Source organism: Mesocricetus auratus, unplaced genomic scaffold (assembly GCF_017639785.1).
Source record: "Mesocricetus auratus isolate SY011 unplaced genomic scaffold, BCM_Maur_2.0 Super-Scaffold_6730, whole genome shotgun sequence".
In the NCBI taxonomy this organism is placed as follows: Eukaryota; Metazoa; Chordata; class Mammalia; order Rodentia; family Cricetidae; genus Mesocricetus; species Mesocricetus auratus.
The window spans coordinates 11247312-11274197 of NW_024429184.1; the positions used below are offsets into that span (position 1 = coordinate 11247312).

The 26886-nt window shown below is 41.5% G+C and overlaps 2 protein-coding genes across 12 annotated transcripts in view; one reads left to right on the plus strand and one right to left on the minus strand.

Annotated features, from left to right (window-relative positions):
• The window catches only part of Invs (inversin), a 139873-nt gene extending 118503 nt beyond the window's left edge, over positions 1-21370 (minus strand). For 2 of the 11 annotated variants that reach the window (XR_005874129.1, XM_021232272.2), the window contains exons 1-3: positions 20267-20481; positions 16731-16859; positions 2537-2703 (exon numbers count right to left, since the gene is read on the minus strand). Coding sequence is in view for 9 of the 11 variants with exons in the window: in XM_021232272.2 (XP_021087931.1) it covers positions 2537-2703; positions 16731-16836 (273 nt within the window). In the remaining 2 variants the exon portion in view is untranslated. Of the gene's footprint in view, positions 1-2536; positions 2704-16730; positions 16860-19797; positions 19941-20266; positions 20483-20540; positions 20664-21179 lie in introns of those variants that run through there. The other 9 variants (XM_040738494.1, XM_021232271.2, XM_040738495.1 and 6 more) reach the window with 9 other exon arrangements.
• The window catches only part of Erp44 (endoplasmic reticulum protein 44), a 77812-nt gene continuing 71584 nt past the window's right edge, over positions 20659-26886 (plus strand). The window contains exon 1 of the mRNA XM_005078722.4: positions 20659-20861. Coding sequence (XP_005078779.1) covers positions 20805-20861 — 57 coding nt within the window. The 5' untranslated portion in view covers positions 20659-20804. The remainder of the gene's footprint in view (positions 20862-26886) is intronic.

Sequence of the window (26886 nt, forward strand, 5' to 3'; positions counted from 1 at the left end):
ATTTCTTGATCATTCAATATCATATTCTTGCTTTTTGCATATTCATTTTTTATTTCTTAAAAATGAAGCTTCTGTAAGGCAAAGGACACAGTCAACAAGACAAAATGGCAGCCTACAGAATGGGAAAAGATATTCACCAACCTTACATCTGATAGAGAGCTGATCTCCAAAATATACAAAGAACTCAAGAAACTGGACACCAAAACACCAAATAATCCAATTAAAAAATGGGGCACAGATCTAAATAGACAATTCTCAACAGAGGAATCTCAAAAGACAGAAAGACACTTAAGGAAATGTTCAATATTCTTAGTTATCAGGAAAATGCAAATCAAAACAACTCTGAGATACCATTTTATACCTGTCAAAATGGCTAAAATCAAAAACACCAATGACAGCTTATGCTGGAGAGGGTGTGGAGAAAGAGGAACACTTCTCCACTGCTGGTGGGAATGAAAACTTGTATAGTTACTTTGGAAATCAGTATGACGGTTTCTCAGGAAAATGGGAATTGATCTACCTCAAGACCCAGCAATTCCATTCTGAGGCATATACCCAAAGGATGTATATTCATACAACAAGGACATCTGTTCAGCTATGTTCATAGCAGCATTATTTGTAAATGCCCCTCAACCAAAGAATGGATAAAGAAAATGTGGTACATATACACAATGGAGTACTACTCAGTGGTAAAAAACAATGACATCTTGAAATTCGCAGGCAAATGGATGAAACTAGAAGAAACCATCCTGTGTTGCCCAGACACAGAAAGACATAGTATAGTATGTACTCACTCGTAAGTAGATATTAGACATATATCAAAGGATAACCAGCCTACAACCCACAAGTCCAGAGAAGCCAGGAAACTAGGAGGACCCTAAGAGAAACATACATGGGCCCCTGGAGAAGGGGAAAGGGACAAGATCTCCAGAGTAAATTGGGAGCATGGGGGAGGGCGGTAGGAAAAAGAGGAGGGGAGAAGAGGAGGAGGGAGGAGAACATGAGGGAAGGTTGAGCTGAGGGAAGGACAGAGAAGGAGAGCAAGGAAAGAGACACCTTGATAGAAGGAGCTATTATGGTACTAGGGAAATTCCCAGGAATCCACAAGGCTGTTTCTTTATTACAAAAATATGAAGTCTAATGCAACAAAAAGAAAAATACTATGGACTAGAAGTATGTCTTATAAACCAAAACTTTTGAATGGAAATGATTTTTAGGCAAGTCTTTGAATTAATTTAGAAGCTTCTTGTTTTATCTTTTTACTGAGTTTATCTTAAAATTCTAGGCAACCTCTGGGGCCTTGGGCAGTATTTATCCCTGGCATACAAATGGACTTTGGCTGCCCATCCCACAGTGAGGGATGCTCTCTCAGCCTGGACTCTTGGGGGAGGGCCTAGGCCCTGCCCTGGATGAAATGACAGTCACTGGAGATCCTCTATGGAGGGCCTCACCCTCCCTGGGGATCAGAGTGGAGATTGAGTGGGGGACTGGGGGGCCTGTAGGGGGCTGGGGAGTGCTGGGATTGACATGTGAAGCAAGCTTGTTTCCAACTTAAATTTAAAAAAAGAAGAAAAAAATTGTAAACTCTGAAAATCTGAACTCTGAACCTGGTGTAGTGGCCCATGTCTTTAATCCCAGAACCTGGGAGACAGAGGCAGGCAGATCTCTGTGATACTGAGGCCAGCCTGGTCTACAGAGTGAGTTCCATGACAGCCAGAGTTACATAGTAAGACCCCATCTCGACAAAACAGGAAAAAAAATCTGAACTCTGTTGCAACAATGACCTTAAAAACCACTAATAATGCCAATACAATTTTATATTTTTAAGAAGCTGAAATTACACTAAAACACTGAAAATAAATTTCCTTATGGCCCTAATGTCACAGATTTCTAAAGAGAATGAAACATTTAATTGTAAAATTAAATATTTATGAGGGGAGAAAATAAACTCTGCAAGGCACAGATTCATGTTCAGTCCCACCAATAAGGCCAACCGCAGGCAACACCGCTGCTTCTTTTTAGCATTTGTCTTCGCTCCATACATGGACTTACTGTGTACTTTTTAGCATTTGTCTTCGCTCCATACATGGACTTACTGTGTACTTTTTAGCATTTGTCTTCGCTCCATACATGGACTTACTGTGTACTCGCAAGGGCGCTTGCAGCCTGGTGGTTATTTCTCAGGTACCACCCACCTTGCATTTTGTTGACACAGGGGTTCTAGAACTCACTGCTTATGTTAGGCTGGCTATTCAGTAAACCCTAGGAATCAGCCTGTCTCTAGCTTTCTAGTTTTTAAACGCAAGTTCTGGAAATATCTGTGCTTGTAGGAAAGCACTTCTTCAATTGAGCCTGTTTCTCACCAACAGTCCCAGTTACCATGTTTTTATAGACTGTGCTATTATACCCAATTTGTAGACTATTTTTGTAGATGCCCATGTGTCACGCCTTTGCCATTTATTTGTTCACTGCACAGTTCTACCAGTCAAGTAACAAACAGCCACAGTCTTCTCTTCAACGTCATTTGACTTCTCACCTTTTGGGCTGCAAGGTGAAGGGCTGTTCTCCGGCTATGGTCAGTTTTATTGACATCTGCTCCTGCTTTTAGAAGAGCATCTGCACAGTCCAATCTGTCTGCCAACACACAGTACATAAGTGGAGTTCTCCCAAATTGGTCTTCTTTGTCTTTAAGAGAAGGGTTTCCTGTAAGTATAAGAAAGAGTGATATTTAATTATTGTCCTTATTACTAATATAAGTAGGAGATACATTTGATAAATCCTTATTATTGAATACTGTACTAAACCTATTGTATATTATTTCACATTAATTTAGTCTATGAGGTAGATATTAGAATTCCCACATTATCAACAACTGAGGCTCAGAGAAATTTATTAACCTATATACATGCATACTGAGAGTAGATGGCAGAGCTAGAATAAATTGGCTGATGACTCTAAAGGTCATATTTGTATTATATTACTTTTAATAAATATTTTGAGATATGGAGCTATTCATGTTTTTTCCTTACTTCTTTCTTTTGTCTACAAATACTTATTTGTTACTAATCATAGTGTGTACTGTGAATGCTTTTACTAGTGATAAAAATCATAGTTTGTTTCCTTGTCTAGACAAAATGAACAAGTATAAATAATCTTGATCTCCCTGCTAATTACAATGAAAATCATCTATAAAATAAATAAAAAGAAAACAAAAGAAGATAGGAACTTTGGTGGTAAGTAGTCTAAATATTTGTGTGCGTGCACACACGTACATATAACCTTATAGTCTACCGTCTTTATTACTAATATAAGTAGGAGATACATTTGCTAAATCCTTATTATTGAGTACTCTACTAAATCCATTGCATAATATTCCAATTAAATTTAGTCTATGAGTAGATATTAGCATTCGAACAATACTGACAACTGAGGCTCAGGAAGTTTATTGCTCTATACACTGCATACTGAGAGTGCATGGCAGAGAAGACTGGGAAATATGTGGTCCTGCCACATGGTTCTTTCTGACTATTCTTGTTCTATTCTGAACAGAGATGAAAAGAAAACACACCTTTCTCCTCCCCACTGGGTCCTTTGGAAGAACCCTGCCAGTTACTGTAGCCTAAATTAAGTAAAGGGTAACAGTGAGGTATTATCTTACCCTTTCTTAGAGACTAGGAGAGGATATGGAGAGGAGGTGGCTGGAAAAGCAGTTCTTTAACCTGGTGCATGGCAGGACCAATGCCTGTGAAACTGATCAGAATCAGGATAGCAAAAGCTCTGGGAACTGAACTACAGGTAGAATCCTGCCCAGGTCCTAACCTGGGACCAATAGCTCAGAAGTAGAAATGCCAGATGAGCCTGCAAAGGATCTGAAACCTCAAGTAGAAATTTGAACCAAAGTCTATAAAATAAACATATGTTTATTCTAAACCAAAACAGGCTGTTAACTTTCTAAAATAGGATAACCAGAACCCAGTATCATTATACATAAAATGTCAAAGATGTAGTTCCAAATTACTAGATAACCTGAGTTATGAAAATATTAAGTTAGAAAAAGATAACTCTCTGAGATCCAGATATTATAATCCTGACAAAATTTAAACAAATCCTAAAAGTACTCCAACAACTAATTATGAATGCTCTTGACACAAATGTCTCTGCAAAGAAAAAGAAATAGAAATGGAAGCCCAAAGAAAATTTAACGTATTTTTACTGATATATATTCATATGTATATACCATATATATATCTATGTATATTTGATACAGAATCTCACTATGTAGCCAATGGCGACCTCAAACTCATATTCTTCCTGTTTTGGCTTCTCAAGTGCAGAGAATAAAGGTGTACACCAACATGCTGGCTCATAAAGTGATGAATTTCTAATAAACAAGTACAAAATCGAATAAAATAAGCAAAAGCATAACCTCACTAAATAGCTTAAGAGCAGAATGAAGATGACGCAGGAAAGAATCTCTAAATTTGATGACAGACCAACAGAAATTATTCAGTTTGAGTAACAAACACTAAAGACACAAACAAAAATGGAAATTTGGGGGATTTTTATGGGTTCATTAAAAAAACAGTAATCCATCATCAGTGTTACAGAAAGTAAGAAAAACAGTAAAACACTAAAAACATAGTTAAGCAACTGGGGAGATGGCTTGGTTGTCGAAGCGCTCGTCACATAAGTATGAGGACATGAGTTTGAATCCACAGGACCCAAGTAAAAACCCAGCAGCATGGGTCTACAGTCCTGCTGTTCCTATTGTAGGATGGGAGGTAGAGACAAGAGAACCCAGAAGGTTCAGGCCATCTAGCCTGCTGTACATAGCGGAGCACAGCCAGACCCCGTCACACACAAGGCGGAGGGTAAGAAGCAATACCCCAGGCTGTCTTCTGACACTGGCTGTGGTACACGCACACATGCACTTTCACGTGCTCACATAAACACATATGCACAGGCAAACTTTAGGAAATATAAAACAAAAATAGAAACATGGTTTAAGAAGTAATGGCTAGAAGTGGCCCAAATTGTTAAAAGATGAAGATCTACAGATGTAAGAAGCTGAGAAAACATCAAACAAAAAAAACCCAAAGCAATCTATGTTGAGCCAGCCACATAAAGCTTATGAAAGCTGAAGACAAGGACAGCAATGATGAAAGCAGCAGACACCTGCGAGAAGCACCCATTCAAAAGACAGACTGCTCCTCATCTGAAGCAAAAGGCAGTGCTCCCCATCTGAAGCAAAAGACAGAGTGCTCTCCATCTGAAGCAAAAGACAGAATGCTTCTCATCTGAAGCAAAAGACAGAGTGCTTCTCATCTGAAGCAAAAGACAGAGTGCTCCCCATCTGAAGCAAAAGACAGAATGCTTCTCATCTGAAGCAAAAGACAGAGTGCTTCTCATCTGAAGCAAAAGACAGACTGCTCCTCATCTGAAGCAAAAGGCAGTGCTCCCCATCTGAAACAAAAGACAGAGTGCTCTCCATCTGAAGCAAAAGACAGAGTGCTCCCCATCTGAAGCAAAAGACAGAATGCTCCCCATCTGAAGCAAAAGACAGAATGCTTCTCATCTGAAGCAAAAGACAGACTGCTCCTCATCTGAAGCAAAAGGCAGTGCTCCCCATCTGAAGCAAAAGACAGAGTGCTCTCCATCTGAAGCAAAAGACAGAGTGCTCCCCATCTGAAGCAAAAGACAGAGTGCTCCTCATCTGAAGCAAAAGACAGAGTGCTCCTCATCTGAAGCAAAAGGCAGTGCTCCCCATCTGAAGCAAAAGACAGAGTGCTCTCCATCTGAAGCAAAAGACAGAGTGCTCCCCATCTGAAGCAAAAGACAGAGTGCTCCCCATCTGAAGCAAAAGACAGAGTGCTCCTCATCTGAAGCAAAAGACAGAGTGCTCCTCATCTGAAGCAAAAGACAGAGTGCTCCTCATCTGAAGCAAAAGACAGAGTGCTCCTCATCTGAAGCAAAAGACAGAGTGCTCCCCATCTGAAGCAAAAGACAGAGTGCTCCTCATCTGAAGCAAAAGAGGCCAGGAAACTGGCACATTTTTCAAGTACTGGGTGAAAACAAAACTGTCAATTCGTAATTCCACAGTTAAAATATTTTTTATTAATAAAGGTTAAAGAAGGAAAAACTAACAGAATTTAAAGCCATCAGACACTTTTCATAAAATTAATGTAGAAAGTTCTTCAAAGAGAAAGGAAATGACAAAAAGATCTAGAATATCAAGAATGAAAAAAAGAGACAATTTCACAGTGTCTGGGAATACAGTATATTATTCTCCTCGCTTTTACAAGTTGTACTTTGATGACTAAAAACAAAACTGCAACATTGTGTGATACGGTTATCTACTTACATGGAGGGATTAAATTCTGGGGGTATTTGAGGCTGCAGTGGTTAAGAGTGTGTACTGTGCTAGCTGGTGGTGGTGCACGCCTTTAATCCCAGCACTTGGAAGGCAGAGGCAAGTAGATTTCTGTTAGTTTGAGGCCAGCCTGATCTAAAGAGTGAGTTCCAGGACAGCCAGGGCTACAGAGAGAAACCCTGTCTTGAAAAATTGGAGAAAAAAAAGAGTGCATACTGGTATTGCAGAGGACCCAGTTTTGATTTCTAGAACCCATGCTAGTTAGCTAACAACAGCCTGTGACTCAAGCTTCAGAGAATGCAACCCTGTGGCCTCTATGGACACTGCATTCACACACACACATACACATGATTAAAAAACAGTAACACTAACTTAAAAATATTTACATGTGTATGAGCTCACATGCATATGTTGCATGATAGGGTACACATGTGGAGGTCAGAGCACGACCTGTGGGTGTCAGCTCTGTCTTTCCACCATGTAGGTCATTAGGCTTGGTGGCAAATGCCATCACTCACTGAGCCATTTCACTCACTCTGGGGAGGTTCCTAATCTAATCTTTATCAATGTTGATTTATGGTTTCTCCTGAAATCTTTGTTTTAGCTTTTAAAGCTCTTCTATCATCCAGAACAATGTTTTCTTTAAATAGGCATTAGGTTATCTAATTGTTCTGGGAAGGAGTTTCAGCCATAGTGGCAGGAAATGAATGAAACTGTTTTGACATTGGGGGCTTTGGAGAAGCTGCTCAAGGCATTTCCTGAAGGCAAAGTAATACCTTGATAATCTCTTATTGAACTACATTTCTTAGTTCAGTGCCTGCCTTTGCCACACCTGCTGCATAATCCAGAAAGGGAGGGGCATTCTGTTTGAATTATGCTCATAAAAAGAATTGTTTCTAGAAATGCCCAGTTTACAATCCCTTTTCAAGTGACCCTTTTTGCCACATTTTCTTTAAACCTCTTGAAATCACCTCGCCTATCCATGTATCATCATCATGGCCATGAGCTTCAATATTAACTGTATATTGGATCCAAGCCTCCAAAGGTGTTTGCTGATCTTGTTTTTAAAGTCCTAATTATCCTTCTGCACTGTGCATTGGCATTTTCAGAAGCCACAGTTTCAGTTATTATTTTTCTACCTTGACTGCTGATGACAGTCTTCACACAAAACTCACAAATGCTTCCTTTGGACCCTGTATAACTTTTGTAAATGCTTCAATTTTCTTTCTGCTTCTCCAATTCTGTCCCAAGCATTCAAAGTTACTGCATGGCATAAACACAAGAGGTGGTCATCATATAGATATTGCCTTTCTGAAGTAGCACAATCTCCTTCTTCAAGACTTTGATCTTGGGAGATAGCCATACCTCTAGCTTTAGCCTTTTGTTCAATATTCTTAGCCTCTTCCTGAACCGGGAAGTTCATTGTAATTGTGGTCCAGGTTCTAGGACAGCTTTAATCAAATCTATCCAATTATAGGGATAACCCTATTACAAACTGACCAAGTGTTTATCATCTGCTTCACAAACAGTGAATGGATGCCATATGAGACTACAGCTTCCATGAATTTCCCTAAATCTAACATCGTCACAGGCTACCGGATATATTAAAGGTGGTTCTCTTAAGACCTTAGAGTGTTCCTTTTTAACTTAAAATGTAATGCTGAATTTGTTTTCCCATTTAATTTCTAAGTCTGGTTTTGAATATCTCTATAATCTGTCCTAATAAGTTTTTCTAAGGCCTGCATCTTTTTTTTTCTTTTCCCCTCTTTTATTTAAATTAGAAACAAGCTTGTTTTACATGTCAATCCCAGTTACCTCTCCCTACCCTCCTCCCACCAACCCCCTATCCCATGCCTTTTCTGCTCCCCAGGGAGGGAGAGGCCTTCCATGGGGGATCTCCAAAGTCTGTCATTTCATTTGGAGGGCCTAGGCCCTCCCCCGTGTGTCTTGGCTAAGAGAGTATTCCTCTATGTGGAATGGGCTCCCAAAGTTCATTTGTACACTAGGGATAAATAGTGATTTACTGTCAGAGGCCCCACAGATTGCCCAGGCCTCCTAACTGACACCCATGATCAGGTGGTCTGGGTTGGTCCTATGTTGGTTTCCCAGCTATCAGTCTGGGGTCCATATGCTCCCCCTTGTTTAGGTCAGCGGTTTCTGTGGGTTTCTCCAGCCTGGTCTTGACCCCTTTGCTCATTACTCCTCCCTCTCTGCAAGTGGATTCCAGAGTTCAGTTCAGTGCTTAGCTGTGGGTGTCTGCCTCTACTTCCATCAGCTGCTGGATGAAGACTCTAGGATGGCATATAAGGTAGTCATCAATCTCATTATCAGAGAAGGGCATTTAAGGACTCTCTATTGTGTTATTTTTTAAAGAGTACTTCAGCACATATTCTAAACTTGGTTGTCCTGGGACCCAGAAAGACTAACAGCTTCTCAGATGATTTACCATTTTCATGTATATTGGTAACAAAAAAAGAAGTTGTTGCTTGAAGTTCAAGTATACAAATACAGTCAGGTGTGTATAACTCCTAAAGGAGGCAGGTGGTCTTTCATATAACCTTAGTTTTGAAGATGGAAGCAGTGTTACATGTGAGTCAACACGTCTGACAACAGAAGTATGCAAAAGACATGTTAGTGGTTCAACTAGTTATGTTCTCTATAAGAGTCTTCAATATTGCACACAGAAGATTCCCAGAACTACCACTTCATTTATAGGTAAAGTCTCATTTAAGCCCAGACTCACTACAGACCATGGATGTAACATGATTATTTTATTGGTATGAATCACAGACCATCAAGGTAACACTTATAAGAAATATGCTGTAGTAACGCTAGTTTTGAGTTGTCCTTCATGAGAAAGGGACACTATGTGAGTGTTAAATTTGCTAGGGTTCTATAAAGACAGTAGTAGCCAGATGGCAATAATATACAAAACACTGTAAAGTGTGATTCCTCCTTGGAAGCTCAAGAAAGCAAAGTGAACTAGGAGCTGTGGTCACAAGAATACATGAAGAAAATCGAGAGCTCACCATGCCCTGGCATAACCCTGACTGATCAGGCTCCTCAGATTCAAAGTGAAGCCATGGGGCTACCATGTTACTCTACTACCTAGAAGAGAACACTGTAGGCTCACAGCTGCCTCCTCCTTTGTCTCCTGTGGTACAGGGAAACTTTGCACTTGACTTCAATCCCTGACAGACTTTTGTTTAACTAGTGGCTGTATCTCCCCAAAGGGAAGCTTTAATTGGGCTATGTCACCACCATTCAGTATGTTGTGCCTTTAAGGCAAAAACTGTCTATTTGAGGAAATTGAATGTATATAACCCTTATTCATTATTACAAAAAACATCTCGTGGGTCCTGCCTTGTGTCAGTGGGGGACACATAATGACTTTGAGGCTAGTTTCTGAGTAATGAGAATACTATAGGGTTCAGGATTTTGGGGCCTAAACAAAGTAACTGAGGGAGGGTTTTGTCTAATTATTCTAGTCTCTTTCTATTTTCTTCAGTTATATTAGGTCCATTCAAAAACAATATTCTGGAGACAAATAAAGCATTCCGGTGCCTGGGAATTTTAACATCAACATGTTTTATGGAGATAGGGCCTAGGGTGGCCTTCTCAAGAACAGCTAACATAGAAGCAGCTGGCTAGTGTGCCTTACGCTTTTAATTATTCTGCCAATTGTGGAGATGCCGTCTCTTCCATGAGTAGCTGGGGCTTGTTTAGCTAGGGCTGGCATTCTGCTGTGTCTGAGCGCGCTCAAGGCAGAGTGGAATCGTGTTGGAAAGCCACTGCTGGGTCTCTCTCAGTCGTTGCAAGGCTCGTTGAAGCAGCAGAATCTGAGTGGCTAATGGGCTGGTTGGCGTGACAACCTGAGCTCCAGCTTTAATTAAAAGGAATGGCCGTCACTAGCAGTGACAGTTGTGCCGATCCCCAACTGCTGTATCACCACACAATAAACGGGACTCTCCACTGATAGCCTGCTGCCTGTTCGAACATGCCATCTTCACCTGACATCACGAGTGTATTATTTCACTTCCTTCACTCATTTCCCCACGCCTTTCAGCATGTCACAGTCTTGGGAAGGCATGTGCTGTCACTGAGGGTTCTCCAGAGTTTATCAAATGTTTAAAAGCATTTTTTCATTAAAGTCATTATAAGCATCTGAAAAGATCACTTGCACCCATGACTACTTCAGAATTACCATGGCTAGAGACATGCCAATAGGCTTCACTATTGAATGTGCTTCAAAAGATACACCATTGCTTTGCTATGCTGTAATTTTAAAATCTGTGTTGGCTTTCCTTTGGAATCCTGTAGATTTTATTTTAGATTTAACTTTTTTATGAGAATATGTCTATAAACTTTATCACATTGCCAAAAGAGTCTATAATCTGTGCACCTTGTTGTGTGTATGCACACAGGCACGCCCACCCCAAACCCTCCCCCAAACACAATGTTAAGCCAAATTCCGTCTAGGTAACTGTTCAGTTCCTCAAGTGAGGTCCAAGGCTACTCAGTACTTTCTTTCTTATCTGTACATAAAAGTATGGAAGTGCATGTGTATACAGAAAGATGTACCCAGACAGTGGAGTCCCATAGATTATTAGTTAGAATAGCTTGTTAAATTAGTTAACACGTTGCAAAACACAAAACACAGTGACTGATATGTAAAACATGACTTTATGAAGGTTAGCTAATTTTATCACTAATACTAGAAAGTATAATCATGTACCAAGTCTTCCCTTGGTGGTTCTGGGATCTCCAGTTACCAGTATCTGTATATGTTCAAGACCTTTATAAACACATAGTACTGATGTGTAACTCATATCTGTTTTTCCATATATCTTAAATTGTTTCTGGATTACTTATACCTAATGCAATGTAAATGTTAGAGTTATTTTAGAATACTGTCTCAAGAAAAAAAGACAGAAAAGTCTATACACTGTCCAGTATAGAACACGTTCCCCCCCAAAAAATATCATCAGTCTTCAATTAGTTGAATCTGTCTGTCAAACTCATCAGAGGGCAAACTGTACTTTAGTATTGTAAAATATAAATTATTAAATATTTTATGAGTTGTAACCATTTCACTTTTTTGTTTGTTTGTTTCGAGACAGCTTTCTCTGTGTAACTACCCTAGCTGTCCTGGAAGTCTCTCTGTAGACCAGGCTGGTCTCACTCACAGATATCCATCTGCCCCTGCCTCCTGAGTGCTGGGATTAAAAGTGTGTACCACCACGCCCAGAAACCATTTTACATAATATTCAATTTAATATTTAAGGTAAAGATTGATGCAAAAGAAGAAATACTTGAAATAGTACTTGAGATAATACCTGGATTCTTCAACTTACAGGGCTCACTACTTTAACTTCTTCAGAGATGGTATGTGGGGAAATAATTCTGAGAAATTATTCTTGTTCAGAAGGTAGACAGTGTAATAAAAGCTGTAGCTGGGTCAGCAGGTAATCTAGGAAGAGGGAAATGCTAAAGCATTCATACCATCATTGTGTTAGGCGCAACAGCAAGGACTGTGACTAAAAAGATGTTTCATTCAGAGAAGGCCTCTTCAGTCCTCCTCCAGAACAATGGACAGCTCAGAAAGTGTTCGATTTAATTAGTTGTGTAAGTAGAAAGAGACAGTCATCTGTTTCCATGGAGTCAAATGCATCATTGGCATATTTCTCCATGGATACAGAGATGGGAAAACAGAAAATGCTAAAGTGAATGAATTCAATGAGCAGTTGGTGAACAAAGATCCAGGAAAATAATTCATCAGTAGTATTATGACACTAGTTTAGAAAAGAGAAACAGCACATATGTAGTGATCATCAAACGTGGTATGTAAAAAGATGTTTAAAATAGACTGAAATTTAAGATCAAACAAAACATATTTTAGCATGAACATACACAGGCTGGGAAATGCCACGGAATAAAGGTGTGGCTGCATGCACAGAAAACACAACGGCACAGTGCCTAAGAGAGCAGCAGTGTCCTTCAGCCAGCACTGACTCAGGAGTTCTTTGGACACGGTGGTAGAAAACACAGGGCTCAATTGTCACTCGCAATGCTTTCCAGTTCTGAAGATTTTTCTTTTGGACATATTAAATTATAGGAAAGTTTCAAGTTTTATAATGAAATGTTTCAGTTAGTTTATATGAATGAACTAGTGTGCCTTTACTTTACAGAATACCCGCAGTTTGTTTGCTTTGAAAGATTGTAATTTCTATTAAAACAATAAAGAAGTCATTTCACATAGTTCTTTTTTTTCTTGAGGAACTTTGATTCAAGTTTTCCCCTCTTCAGGGAATTTTACTCAATCTGTTTCTCAATTAAGTTTAATTCAACTCAATTCACTTTTAGTCCTGGCCTTCAAGGTATTCATAAGACTACTGGGAAGGGAAGATAATTAAATAAGAGTTATAATATTTACTCATTTCTTCAACAAACAGTTCTCACATGCTTACTGTGTGTCAAGTATTATGCTGAAAATGGTACTGAGTGACTCAGCCTGCTCTTCAAGAAGTCAGTAGATTACGAGGAACAGAAAGACATTAAAATAGTCACTCACACGAATATAGTTATACAGTCTCTTGAAGGAAGCCTATGGAGTGCCAAGAGAGAATACGATGAGGAGACAAAACTGAGATTGGATTGTTGGAGCAGTTCTTTTTGAAGAAGCAGCCTTATGATACAGAACATGGAGGTGGTTAAGAGTCAGACAGCTGGGCGGTGGTGGCGCACAACTTTAATCCCAGCACTCGGGAGGCAGAGGCAGGGGGATCTCTGTGAGTATGGCCAGCCTGGTCTACAGAGCGAGTTTCAGAAGAGGCTCCAAAGCTACAGAGAAACCCTGTCTCGAAAAACCCAAAGGGGGGAGGGGAGACAAGACAATAGCAGGTGAAAGCCCTATAATGGAAAAGGGCTTGGAGGTTGGAGAAACTGAAAGGAAGCACGTTTTTCTAGGAAACAAGTTGTGCGAGGTAAGGCTGGAGGAGAAAGCGGTACAAGCAGCCTTTTAAATGTTGTTTCAAGTATAATGACAAGACACAAAAGTGTTTATAGCCAGGAAAGACTGTATAGCCTTTTTTTTTTCAGCTTGCACAGAGCTTTAACATTCAGTGAAAATTCAAAAGGGGCTAAAAACAACAGTATGATTATTATAAAGTCAAGATGGGCTTAGGGGTATAACATGTACAAAATCCCGGATTTCACTCGCAAAAACAGAAAAGAAGGAAGAAAGGGAAAGGAGGAGGCACTAAAGGAACAGGCTTACAACCCCAGCCTGTAGGAAAGAGAGGATCAGGAGCTCAAGGTCATCCTCAGCTACAAACAGAGTTTGAGGTCAGCCTGGGCTAAAGGAGATGCTGTCTCAAGCAAACACAGGCAAGATAATAAGTGACTTGGCATAGTGATGACGTAGTATTCTTTAACTTAGATGGAGGTTAATGGGTATTTGCTTTGTATTTGTGTAAGTTGTACATATAAGTTATATGTATTTCTTTGTATATATGTACCAAAATAAGGGGCATATGCATCTTCTGTGTTTTTCAACATGGAAGAAAGGATTAAGGTGAAAAAGTGAGGCTAATGGATGCAGATGCCTGGTGAAGCTCAGCTCTGGTGACACAATGACAATTGCTACCACTCATTCTTTTATTTTGCTTCTTTGCAACTATGTACTCTGGGTTTTCATTAACACATGAAACTACCCAGGGAAAGACTGGTTCTTCAGCCTCCTTTGTGCTAGGGTGTGGCTCTGCCCTTAATTTTAGTCTACCTCCTTAGCCACAGATTATTTCCTTGCACTCTCTCTGACAAGTGGGCCTTGACTGCAAAGGCAGTTAACTGCCTTCTATCCAGCAAGCAAACCTCACAAATGCTAAGTCTGAGGAGTGGAGCATCTCCCGTTGATTCTGTGGAGAGATTCCTATTCTCCCCAGGCTGCCCACATGTGCACCTTTTGACTGTTGTGCTGAGTTGAGCCATTGCTGTGGAAGTTTAGCTGTGCATCAGTGTACTTGTGAGGGAAAGCTGAGAGGCACAAATGTATGTACAGGCAAACGAAAGGGCAGGAGGGCATTTCTAAATACAAACAGCAGCAGAGCATGTGTAAGTGCTACTGGGGAATTTTCTATCATGAGAATGGACAAAAGGTTGAAGATGTTATTAGAGGGTTAAACAAAGTAGAGTAAACTCCTGGAGAAGAAGGATTGACAAAACATAGACCTTGTCAAGAAGAACTGGCCTCTGACAGGAAGCTGAATATTTTCCATTTTGTCAGAAAAAAAGAGAACAAACACAAATATATGGAGATTTGTAGGTATTATTCTCTAGGGATCATACAGAGTTATCTGAGAGAAGAAGGAGGAGAAATTGGGAGCCAGGCTTTCAGCATACAAGGAAGGTACCAAGCACTCACAATGGAAAACTGTGGTATGATGATAGATGGTTAGGTGCAAAGTGATTATTTGAAGTAGGGACCAAGAATTGACATATTATAAATCTTCAAGCTATGTCTGATTGTTCTGGGGTTGCCAGGGTACATAAATTAAGTCCATCCAGAGTGGAAGCATGATAGCCAGTGAAACAAAACGTGAGCAAAAAAGTGAATTTTTCCAAAAGAAAAAGGCAATTTATTTTATTCTTAAAGAAGAGGTTTGTTTGTTTGTTTGTTTGTTTTTTAGTAGAAAACAAAGCAAAATGGTGGCAGGCAAAAGCCAGGGAGCAAAACGTACAGAGGAAAGCATCAAAGAATAGAAAAACCCTTGAGGTTTAAAAAAGGTTACAGTTCACAGGTTCATGGACAATGTGGGAATGTAGGACAAAAAAAAGTTCTAAAGGAACAAGTATGAAAGTTCAAGTAGTTTTGATTCACTGCTCATTATCACTCATGAAGTCATCAAACACTGGGATGTTTAAATATTACAAATAATTATTTTCATTTTATTTGTTCTTCGAAAATTGTGACTATGTGGGTGGGTTGGAAGTTTTGACAATATTGGAAAGTTTTTGTTTTAGCCATTTTGGCCTTAATTCTGTTAATTGTTCATTTTTTTCTCTAGAACTTCTGGACTTCTAAACCATAAATACATATAAATGACAGAGAAACACACTGAATATATTTTTTTAAAGATTTATTTATTATGTACACAGTGTTCTGCCTGCACATATGTCAGCTCACCAGAAGAGGGCACCAGATCTCACTGTAGATAGTTGTGAGCCACCATGTGGTTGCTGGGAATTGAATTCAGGACCTCTGAAAGAGCAAGCAGTGCTCTTAACCTCTGAGCCATCTCTCCAGGCCCCACACTGAATAATTTTAAATCATCAAAAGTTATTTATAAACTTAATGCCTTGAGTTAGTAAAGCATTAAGTTTGTACTTAATGCTTTATATTATATAGTAAATTTATGAGGTAACTTTATATCTCATTCTAATCCATATTCTGAGCCTTTAGGATTTAAGTTCTTTCTTGTCCAAGCACAGGAATAAAATGTAACTACTAATATAATTTTGTTAAATTGGTAGTTTCTTTTGTTTTGTTTCTTTTCCTTTTCCTTTCTTCCTTCCTTCCTTTCTTTCTTTCTTTTTTTTTGAGACAGGGTTTCTCTGTGTAGCTTTTGGAGGCTGTCCTGGAACTCCCTCTGTAGACCAGCCTGGCCTCAAACTCACAGAGATCCACTTGCCTCTGCCTCCCGAGTGCTGGGATTAAAGGCCCATTAAACTGTTTAATCACATGTAAATTTAAATCGTCAACAAACTCTCTTAGGACAGAGTTGTTTTCATTCACTCGCTATTCTTTGATATCTCTGTGTGTGTGTGTGTGTGTAACCATGTGTGTGTGTGTAACCATGTATGTGTGTGTAACCGTGTGTGTGTAACCATGTGTGTGTGTAACCATGTGTATGTGTGTGTGTGTGTGTGGTCAGCATGGACTGGGCGTCATCTTCAGCTGTTCTCTACCCTCTCCCTTGAAAAAAATTGCATTTATGTATTCATTTTGTTTGCGTGTATGTGTACATATGTGTATGTGTATGGTGTATATGTCATGATACCCCCGTGGCAGTCAGAAGAAAACCTGCGTGAGTTGGGTCTCAGAGAGCTAAGGCAGGCTCACAGGCTTGGCAGCGAGTGCCTTTACTTGCTGGGCTATGTCACAGGCACAGAACCTTGAGCTCATGAGTTCAGCCAGGCTGAGCAGTCAATGGGCTCTAAAGATCTTCCTGGCTGTCTGAGTCAGCACTGGGGTTACAGGTGTCCCACGCTGGCTTTTGCACGGGTGCTAAGTGGCAGACACTTTACAGAATGAACCATCTCCCCAGGCTATTACAGCATCCAGTTTACAGGGTCGACTTACCAACAATGAGTCTCTGAAGAGCACCCTTATCTCCATTCACTGCTGCAGCATGAACCTGCGATGCTAATGAGGATCCAGAGGAGAGCACATTCTCTGAAATGTTCATCGTTTTCTCTACAGCACGGTGACCTGAAACAGCGATTGAGACAATGAGTACGCACAAAACACTTCTGAAACCTGCCTTATCAGTGCCAAGTAGGTAGCTTGTAAACGTGATGTATTATAAACATTTAAATAGGATTTAACTATTAACTCGGATGACATGGCAAAGTAGATGGCCTTTTTACTACTTGCTTAACTGTAGAATGAGAATTTTCTCAAGAAATGAGAAGACATTTACATTAGGCACAGAATTTAAAAGTCACACTAACTTCTATGCAGTTGGAAGTTTTTCTCCCAGCTGCCAGTTCCCAATAACCAGTCAGAGGCTTAACATTTATTATAATTGTTTGGCCAATGGCTCAGGCATATTACTAACTAGCTCTCACAACCGAATTAACCCATTTCTATCACTTTGTATTTTACCACAGAGCTCGTGACTTATTACCTCACGTCTTGTTTCCCCTGGAAATGACATGGTATCTCCCCAACTCTGCCTTCTTTCTCTGTCTGCTTGGATTTCCTGCCTGGCTCTATTCTGCTTGGCCATTGGCTAAATCAGCTTTATTTATCAACCAACAGAAGCAGCACATATTTTCAGCATACACAAGGGCATCCTACATCACTTCTAAGATTAATGTAGGTAGTGTGATCCCACACAGTTCCTGTTGAGATCAGACTGCGTTCTGCTTTAAGTCACTCCACATTGGGAAAAACAGTGGTTTTTCTCAGCCCACGCCTTGCTCCAAGAGACTCCAGTTCACGAAAAGCTTTTGAATTGTTTTGAGGGTAGAAGATGACTGTGATCCTGGGTGGAAGTGAACACTAGCTCCTGACCAGCACCATCCTTGCAGCAGAGTGGTAAGTGACTGTGCAGAGTCATGAGGCATCAGAGAAGGTGCCAAACTATCAACTTTTGACGGTGTACTGAGACCATGGAAGCATATAAAAATAATACAAAGGAAACCAGCCCCAAGGACTTACTGGGCATGCCAGATTGAGGGCGGGTTATAACTTCCTCATCTGGACCACATCAAGTGGAAGACCTAGCAACGCAATGGCAATGGCCCTCACCAACTTATCTTCTGAGACCTAGTATGTGCATCAAGGACTGACAGGCACAGCTCTCAACTCTCCTTGAGGCTTCAGCTCAGCTGGGTCCCTGGCTGTTGACATAGCCTACTTGACTGCAATCTGCCCACCCTCCTGCTTGCTTGTCTGGACCCGAGCCCACTGTTTCTGCTCCAATTTGATTTTGCTCTTGTCTCTGCAGCTGACTGTATCTTTGCCCTCCACCCCGAAGACCTTGTGGCCTGATGCAAACAGCTTGGTGTTGTCACTTATGAGGACAGACTCTACTTGAATTTGTTATCATCCTCCTTCTGAAAACTCTTGCACTCTGCCATAGCTTAGGTTGTATTGATTCTGTAAACAACATATATGCATATTTACTGTGTGTTGTTTAATGTGAGTAATTGAGTTTAATATGAACAACTGAGATTAGAATAAAGCAATCTGCAGTTGTCTTGGCCAGATTACCAAAGTAGGTGGGATTATCTGGCAAAGAGCTACCACTGAAATGGTTGTATCTTGTGACTTTACTGTCATTCACTAAAATCTGGTATCGTAAAAGACATAAAATGCTTGCCTATGTTTCTGACATAGCCCTTGCACAACTGACAAGGATTACTGAACTGTTCTTATTTAGAAAATATCACCTTATGGCAAAGGTTAGCTTTTCATTGCTTTGATTGGCTGACAATGTGAGCTAACATGCTGGCAGAAAATGGGGAGGATGACGTTGCCAGGCTCTTCCGTTTTGTCTGAGCATTTCTGTCAGGTTAGAACAAAGACTGTTATATGCAGATCATTCCCAAGTCACTTGAGAGAAGCTAAGAAACAAGGATCGAGGCAAACCACAGTAGGAAACTACATTCAAGTTCCTGGTCCAGCTGTGCTAGTGATCAGCTGTGCGTCTTCAGACCGCCCCAGCTCTTTAGATTTCAGTAAACACGAACAACTGAGAGGGCTGACTATGTTCCTTTATTTAACAAGTAAGGTGCCAACTATTCTAGACGTCAATCTCAATTATAAAACATCATTTTGGATCTAGAATGAACAGTTTTAGGTGTGCCAGACCACAAAAAAAGTTATTTGAATTACCTTGAAAACTGTCAAAATAGTTACATCTATTTCTATAAATAGCTATATGTGCTTAACCGTAATCTTAGTAGTTGCCACATTAATATACAGCTGGTGCTAAGTGAATGTTTGGATGAAATGTCATAGGGTGAGTACTAAGTCCAAAGGGTAAGTCAGATCAAATTTTAACTGAGTAATGAGGATTTCTTTTTCTGTTTTCTTTTCTTTTCTTGCCTCCCTTTCCTTATTTTTTTCAAGACAAGGTCTCAAAACTTAGAGACCAGGTTGCCTGGGAACTTACTATGTAGCCCATGGAAGCTTTAAAGCCCCAACCCTTCTGCCTCAGCCTCCCAAGTGCTGACAACACAGGCAGGCACCACCACAGCCAATCAATGAATCTCCCATTTATCTAAACTTGGGCTCTGTCAGAGAATGAGATGCTAAGAACACTACATTAAGAAATAGTGAATTTAAGAGTCGTGGCTCTACTATACTTTAATTTTGAAACCCTGGGAAAGCCATTCCTCTAGGGTTCTTTTTTAACAGAAATGTTATTCTCCTTGCTTCTCCCCCAATAAATAATTTTTATAGATAGAAATCAAAGTCGCTTTGTTAGTGCTATAAAATGTAAACGCCTCATCATCATTAAATCATTATAAAAACAAGCTCGTGCAATAAATATTCTAATTAGTGCTGTGCAAAAGTAGTGGTTGCTGAGCTCACACACAAAGAAAAGGCAATTCTGGTAAGGCCAAGGGGATAGATGTCAGCAGACGTGGTGAGACTTGAGATGGTCCTCCAGAAAGAGAAAGGGTAAGGTCATCACCTTTGGCAGCGGGAAAGCCGAAGCGAAGGCTGAGTTTAGGGAGAAGCACAAATGCAGAGTGCCTCCTGGGTGCTAGGTGAGTGATGCTCTGGCTAATCTCCCCATCCAGAAGATTCTAGAAAGCTACCAGACTCCGGGTTAATCTGTAAATACACCATAAGAGGTGGTCACCGTCAGGCACTGCGCCTTACAGTTTACAACACGCGTGCCCACCCCTTCCCTCTTCCTTTCTCGGGCCCTCAGAAGCAACCCTGGACAAGTCACTGGCTGAAGCCCCGGGGCCGGCTCTCCTTATACAAGGGAGGAAGTTGTGCAGAAAGAAGAGGGGCTAGGCTGCGAGGCCGGGGATGCAGGCTCGGGCCACACCTCAGCCCAGGCGGGCCAAGGACCTGAACTGCAGCAGCGGCCGGCCGGGGCGGTGCTCGCCAGCCTTGCCCGAGCCGCCCGTGCCAGACCGCTTCCTACTCACCCTCGCCTCCAGGACTGGCCCCCGGGTTGGCACCAGGAGGCACGACCCCCGCAGGGCCGCCCCTCCCGCCAAGTCAGGCCACTGCGCCCGCAGGGACAGACCCCAGGGCGGCAGAGTCAGGGAGCTCGCAAAAACCAGCCCGGGGCGCTCGGCCGCGGAGCCCTCTGGGAATTGTAGTTCCCCTCCCCGCGAGGCGCCGACGCTCGAGGCCCCCTTCCAATCCCGAAGAGCCCCGCGCGCCGATGGCTGGCCCCGTCCCGGGCTCAGGGCCTACCGGGAAGGAGAGTTCCAGCTCTCAGATGACGTGGGCAAAGGGAGCAGTATGAGACTACATTTCCCGAAGTGCCCCGAGGTGGGCAGGACCCGGAAGTGAGGGCGTGCGAGGCCTCTCTGGAAGTTGTCCCGGGTGTTCGCCGCTGGAGCTCCGGGTCGAGAGGACGAGGTGCCGCTGCCGCCGGCCCCCGGAGCCCAGCCCTTTCCTAGCCCGGTCCACGTCCAGCCGCCACCTCCTGACCCCGCCGCGCACCCCACCGTTACCATGAACCCCGCCGCCTTCCTGTCTCTACCCGACCTCAGATGCTCGCTGCTGCTCCTGGTGAGTCCACGTAGGGATGCCCGACCCCCGGCGGCGTCCCTGAGCGCCTCCCGCCCTCCGCGACGGGCGGCGGTGCCCGCCCTGCTCGCCCCCACTCTCCTCCGCTGGCCGGCCCGGCGTGCACCGCCCGGAGCCGCCTTCGGTTTCGCCCGTTCTTTCGGCTTCTCAGGCCCGCGCCCCACGCGGCCTGCGGATCCCCAGCCGGGGGTCGGGACCCGCGGAAAGGAAAGCTTCGCCTCCGGGGGCTGATACGAGGGTGGTCGCGGCGGAGGCCCCCGCCCCCCGGGAGTACGTTGCCGTCTTGTGGACGGCGAGGACCTGCTCGGGGCGCCGGAATCCTAAGGGCCCGAGGGGGACGCCGAAGGTCGTCTTCCACCCTGGGAGGGACGGGTGCGAGGCCGGCAGGTGCTGGGGTCGTGCGAACCTCCGTCTGGATCCTCCAAACAGTCCGGCGGAGCCCTGTGTTGTGGCTGCCTGCGATTGGTTGGGAACCCGGAACTGGAGAGTGGTTTGGTGTGTCCCGGGAGATGAGGAGTTTGGAAAGGTGTGATTATCTGACAGGCTCTTCTAGGGCCTCCTGCGAGCCCCGTTGCCGCCTTTCTCCCTCACTGAAGCGTGGTCTTTCTGTCCTCGCTCCTGGCTTGAGAGTCACCGGCTCTCCTGCATGTACACATGTGCCCAGTGCCTCCCAGCCCGCTGGGCATCGTCCCATCTTAGAAAAGAGTCTTTATCCAGTTTCTCGTCCCCCGAAGTGTGCCCTCAGTGTGTGACTTAAGTGGCCTCCTCTTAAGATCAGCTTGCTAGAAAAGTGAAGGTGTAAATCCATATGGGAAGACGAGAGTAGTTTAGTTGAGCTGTTACGATGCAGTATTTGAAAATACTTGAATTGTGGTGGTTTCTTAGAAAGCTAAATTTATTGAATATAAATTACTTTCTTCACAGCTTAAGAATAATTAACTTGCAAGAAGCTGGATGGTTGGCTACAGGCAAGACTGAGTCTAGAAATAGATTTCTTAATTTGTAGTGTGTATTCCACAGTATCACATAAAAAGTTCAGCGTTTGTGCTTGAGATGCTTTTCATTCTCATTATGACTTGAAAGCCATTTAAAGAACTATATACAATACTTTGTTCTTTTCAAAATAGTGTAAGCTAAATGAAATGAAAATACTTCTGAAGACTAAAGTTGTGTATAAACAAGGCAATATTAAATGATCGAATGTCTTATTAGCACTTTTAAGTATACTGCAGTAAATTTACTTCTTTATAGAAGAACTTTCCCTCTCTCCTTCCCCTCCTGTGTGTGTGTGTGTGAGTGTGTGTGAGTGTGTGTGAGTGTGTGTGAGTAGGTGTGTGAGTGTGTGTAGGTGTGTGTGAGTGTGTGTGAGTGTGTGTAGGTGTGTGTGCGTGTGTGAGAGTGTGTGTAGGTGTGTGTGAGTGTGTGTGTGCGTGTGAGTGTGTGTATGTGTGTGTGTGCGTGTGTGTGCGTGTGTGTGTGTGTGTGTGTGTGTAGTTGTATTATGTACTGTGGCATCTTCTAGAAATGTTAGAGGCCATATGCTTCTTAAGGACACTATTTACTAATCTTTTCCTCATCATAAAAAGTTGTATGTTAGAAATTATTTTTAGGTGACCCGAAAAGTTCACAGGTTAAAATTCTGAAGATATTGAAAAGTTGAAACATCAAGTAGGAAAATGATGTCAATAGAGCCAAGATTAAGAATGAGAACATTTATTTTGAAATATCTTACACTTTTTTTCCTAGAGAATCTATCAATCATGTTATATAACCAAATGATGATTTCTTCTCAAATAAAGCCTGTATTTTACTGAATAAACTCTAGGTAAAAATATGTTGTGTATTCATCCCTAAGCAAAGGCAGAAGAGAGGATTGGGAACATAGAAGCCATGTTAGAGAACTTCTGTAAAGATTAATGGACTGGAAAACAAAGCCTCCAAAAAGTGTTCATAAACCAGAAGTACAAGTCAAACTAGATTCAGTTTGAACACAGTGTTTACTTACTCCGTTCTAATAATCTAATATTAGTTTAGCACATATTCATAAAACATCTGCCCAATCTCTCAGCAGTGAGTAGCTTGTCCGACTGCTAAGAGTCATCATGATGGAACCTGCTTACTCAGTGTCCCACCTGTGTAATGAGTAATCCCCTGGGCTTCCTTCAGGCTTGATGACTTTCACAGACAGGGACAGCTCCACTTCTCTCTCGACTGGGGTCATCAGTTTTCCTTGAAGTAGTTGGACACCCATACATTTTTTTTTTACTACAGTAATAGGCACTCTGGACCGCATTCTTAAAGAGCTACTAATACCTACTTAAAGTTTTAGGGATTGTACAATAATAGCTGAAATCATAACACTGAATTTCAGGAGGCAAGTGGCTATCTTTTCTCCCAATCAGAAAAGTATTCTAGAAAATATCACTCCATGCCTTAAAAGCCTTTTTGCATGGGTTACTAACCACAGACACTCAGTATGGTAACTCTTCCATTATGTGTTAATTGAACCTCTTCTACTTTGTGTCTGAGATAGGTTGATTGAGAATTGAAATAGGTGAAATAGGTCCTTTGGTGACCATATTCTCTCTGCACTGGTTTGTGTGAGACGAGAGAGATGGCCAAATCGGAATGAACTTGTGTCAGATAACCTAAGTAAACTCTTGTGCTTTAGAGACTTTTAACCCTTTATTCCAGTTTTATTGACGATGTTCTCTCACTAATCTCTCGAGCAGTATGCTCAGAGAGTCTAGGCTCTTACTCGCTCTGACAGTCCTGTGCTCGTGTAGGTTAGTACTTTCGCTGTTGTTGCTCTTGGGTTTTGATTTGTTGTTGTTTTTTCTGTAAGTGTAGGAAGCCAAGAAAATATTACCTAGTTTAGGAAGCAAAATTCCAGAGCTAAGTTAACAGTTGTATAATCGGCTGAATATATTTTTAAGATTTTTTTTAAGTGTCAGTTTTAATCATTAATGCCAACAATACAGACAATGTTCAGTCTTCAAAAGAGTACCACTAGAAGCATGTAATTAGAATCATAGTAGGTGGGTTATTTATCCTTTTTACTTGTCCCATATCAATGGCTTACACTGTGGGGCTACTCTTTAAAATCACTTGGGACAATTTTAATAAAATGCAGTTCATTAGTATTCTGGGTTCTGTTCTCGGTCTCACAACAAACAGACAAATAAACAGTAACACAAAGTTGCCTGGGCTGTATACCAGTTATACCTCATAGTGCCCAGACATTAGTTTAATTTTCCCCCAAACACTATTATTACACCTATACATTTATTCAGATATTACTTGGCTTTTGAATATTCTTTATTGTGTCTGCTTTTTTTTTTTTTTTTTTTTTTGGTTTTACGAGACGGGGTTTCTCTGTTTTGGAGGCTGTCAGTCCAGCCTGGCCTCAAACTCACAGAGATCCGCCTGCCTCTGCCTCCCGAGTGCTGGGATTAAAGGCGTGCGCCACCAACGCCCGGCTATTGTGTCTGCTTTTAAAGAACTGATTGATCAAATTGGAATCATATAAGTTCTGGACATGCTAGTTGGTTTGTGTCTCCTATAACTTTTGATGCCTGGAATTGAACTCAGGGCCTTGAGCATTGTAAGCACACACTGTATTACTAAGCAGCTACCAGCCCAAGATGTTTAAAGTCTGTTGTTTCCTCTCCTGTCTCATTTCCCTTTCTTGGTAATTTCTTTAGGAACTGTGTTGTAAAGGATCTCACACTCTTGTAATCGCTGATGGTAGCCTCTTGATGTGGCTTTTATGTTTTTCTGTTGCTTGTATTTACTAGTAGAAATCTATAGTTCAATTTTTGTGGTTTTTCAACCATCAACCCAATATGCATTGCTAATTTTGCTTATTTATCTTTCAAATTTAGTTTTTGAAAACTTACTATTTACCTCATGATCATATGAAATTTATGATCTTCAAAGCCAACCAAATTGTGTTAAGTAATTCTGATTTCTTCATCTCTCTTCTACTCTTACCAACCTCCTAATGTAAGAAGAGTTAGTATTCTTTCTTTTTTTTTAACTTTTATGGCCATTTTTAAAAATTAGTGCTAAGTGTTTGCTTTACTCTTTTGTATGTATGTATGTTTTTCTAGTTTGATTAAACTATATATGTTATTCATACCTTTTTCACCTTAAAATGATAAAAATACCCTTTCAGTTTAAAGTTTTATATTTTACTTAGATGTAACTACTCCACATTGTGTGTGTGTGTGTGTGCGTGTGCACGCACATGTGTGTGTGCGACCAGAAGGCCAAGGCGATGGCTTCAGATGTTGTCCTTACATGATGTCTATCTTTTTTTTCGAGACAGGGTCTCTCATTTGTTGGAACTCACTGGTAACTTAGGCTGTCCGGCCGTGGAGCCCTAGTGTCCACCTTCCCAATGTTGGAATTATATGATTGTACTGACATGCCTGACTTTTAAACTTTAATTTAGTTTAAAGAATTTTAATTCTTTGACAGTTGCATATATGTGTATAGTATGTTCCAGTCATTTCTACCCATATTATCCACTCTCATCTCCTGTCCTTTTTCTGCTGAAACCCATCTTCTTAGTTTCCTTTCAACTATCATGCCTTTAAAAAAGTGTGTGTTTGTATGGGTGTGTATCAGTGTGAGAGTATATGACTCACTGAGTTTATTTAGAGTTGCTTGAGTGAGCATGGGTGGGGAGGTTAATTACTGGGGCATGGGCTACTTTTCCATGGGTACACCATTGATGAAAATGACACCCTCTTCTCCAGGAATCATTAATTGCCAATGTTCCCTCATGGAGCAGTGGGGTCTCATGTACCTCTCCCCCAACCATGAGGAAATGCTGAGACCCTGTCTTGTGCAGGTAACCACAACCACAGTGAGCTCACGAGTGTAACAGCCTTGTCGTGTCCATAAGACTTCTTTTTGTGCTTACCGCCTTCTTTAGCTCCTACAGTCTTTCCAGTCTTTTTTCCACAGTGTTCCCTGAGCTTTGGAGGGGACAAGATAGATGTCACATTTAGACATTTAGGACTGACTACTATACTATCATCTGTGGTTGGCACTTCAATCAGTTATGAGCCTCAGCATTAGCTGTTGCTGTCAGCTTTAAGAAACTTTTCTAGGGAGGGGTAGGAGCAGCACAAAGCTATGGGTATAAACCTGAGTATCAGAAGACAGTCTGACGTGTCCACTTAGCAAAACACTATTTTTTTTGGAACTCCCTCATTAGGCTAGGCTGACTGGCTAGGGAACCTGTGACCTTTCCAGTCACTGGCTCTTGACCAGGTTTGCAATGCCAACACCTCAGTTTATATGGGGGTTCTGGGAATTGAACTTCAGTTCTCAACTCCTGCGTTCTACTATGTAGTGTCGTCAGTTTACCAGTGTTTCCATTTTTCTCCCTGCTGTTACAAATAGTTCTGCAAACATTAGCTAAAGCATATACAGTTTTGATTCCTTTGAGACAGATTCCTGTAAGTGAAGTGAAGTTGCCAGTGGTCAAAAGGAAACAGACAGTACTTGGAACTTGGTACATGAAACACTACTACCCTGTGGTTTTGCCAACACTGTAAGAGAATTTCTCTATAGTCATCCCAGTGTAGAACTGGGTATCTCCACTGTGGTGTTTCATTTAATTTGTTTCTTCTAATAGGTGTTTGAAGTTTTTCTTACTGTGTGCAGATGATTTGCATATCTTTCTGTGTGTCTTCCTGATTGTACAGTTGCAAACACACACACATATATACACACACACACACACACACACACACGCGAGCGCGCGCGCACACCCGCACACACGTGCATACACAGACACTGACTCAACTTTTACATCCTTATTAGAGTGTGTGGTGTCCTTAAGGGTAAAAGGCATTGAAATAGACTTCTGAAAAAAATCAGTTTGAGTTCAGAGATATTCATTGCCACAGTTATAGAAAACTTTAAACTGCATGACAGGGTATTAAGTACTTTATTAGAAATTCAGTCTTTAGATGTGCTGAGATTTATTTAC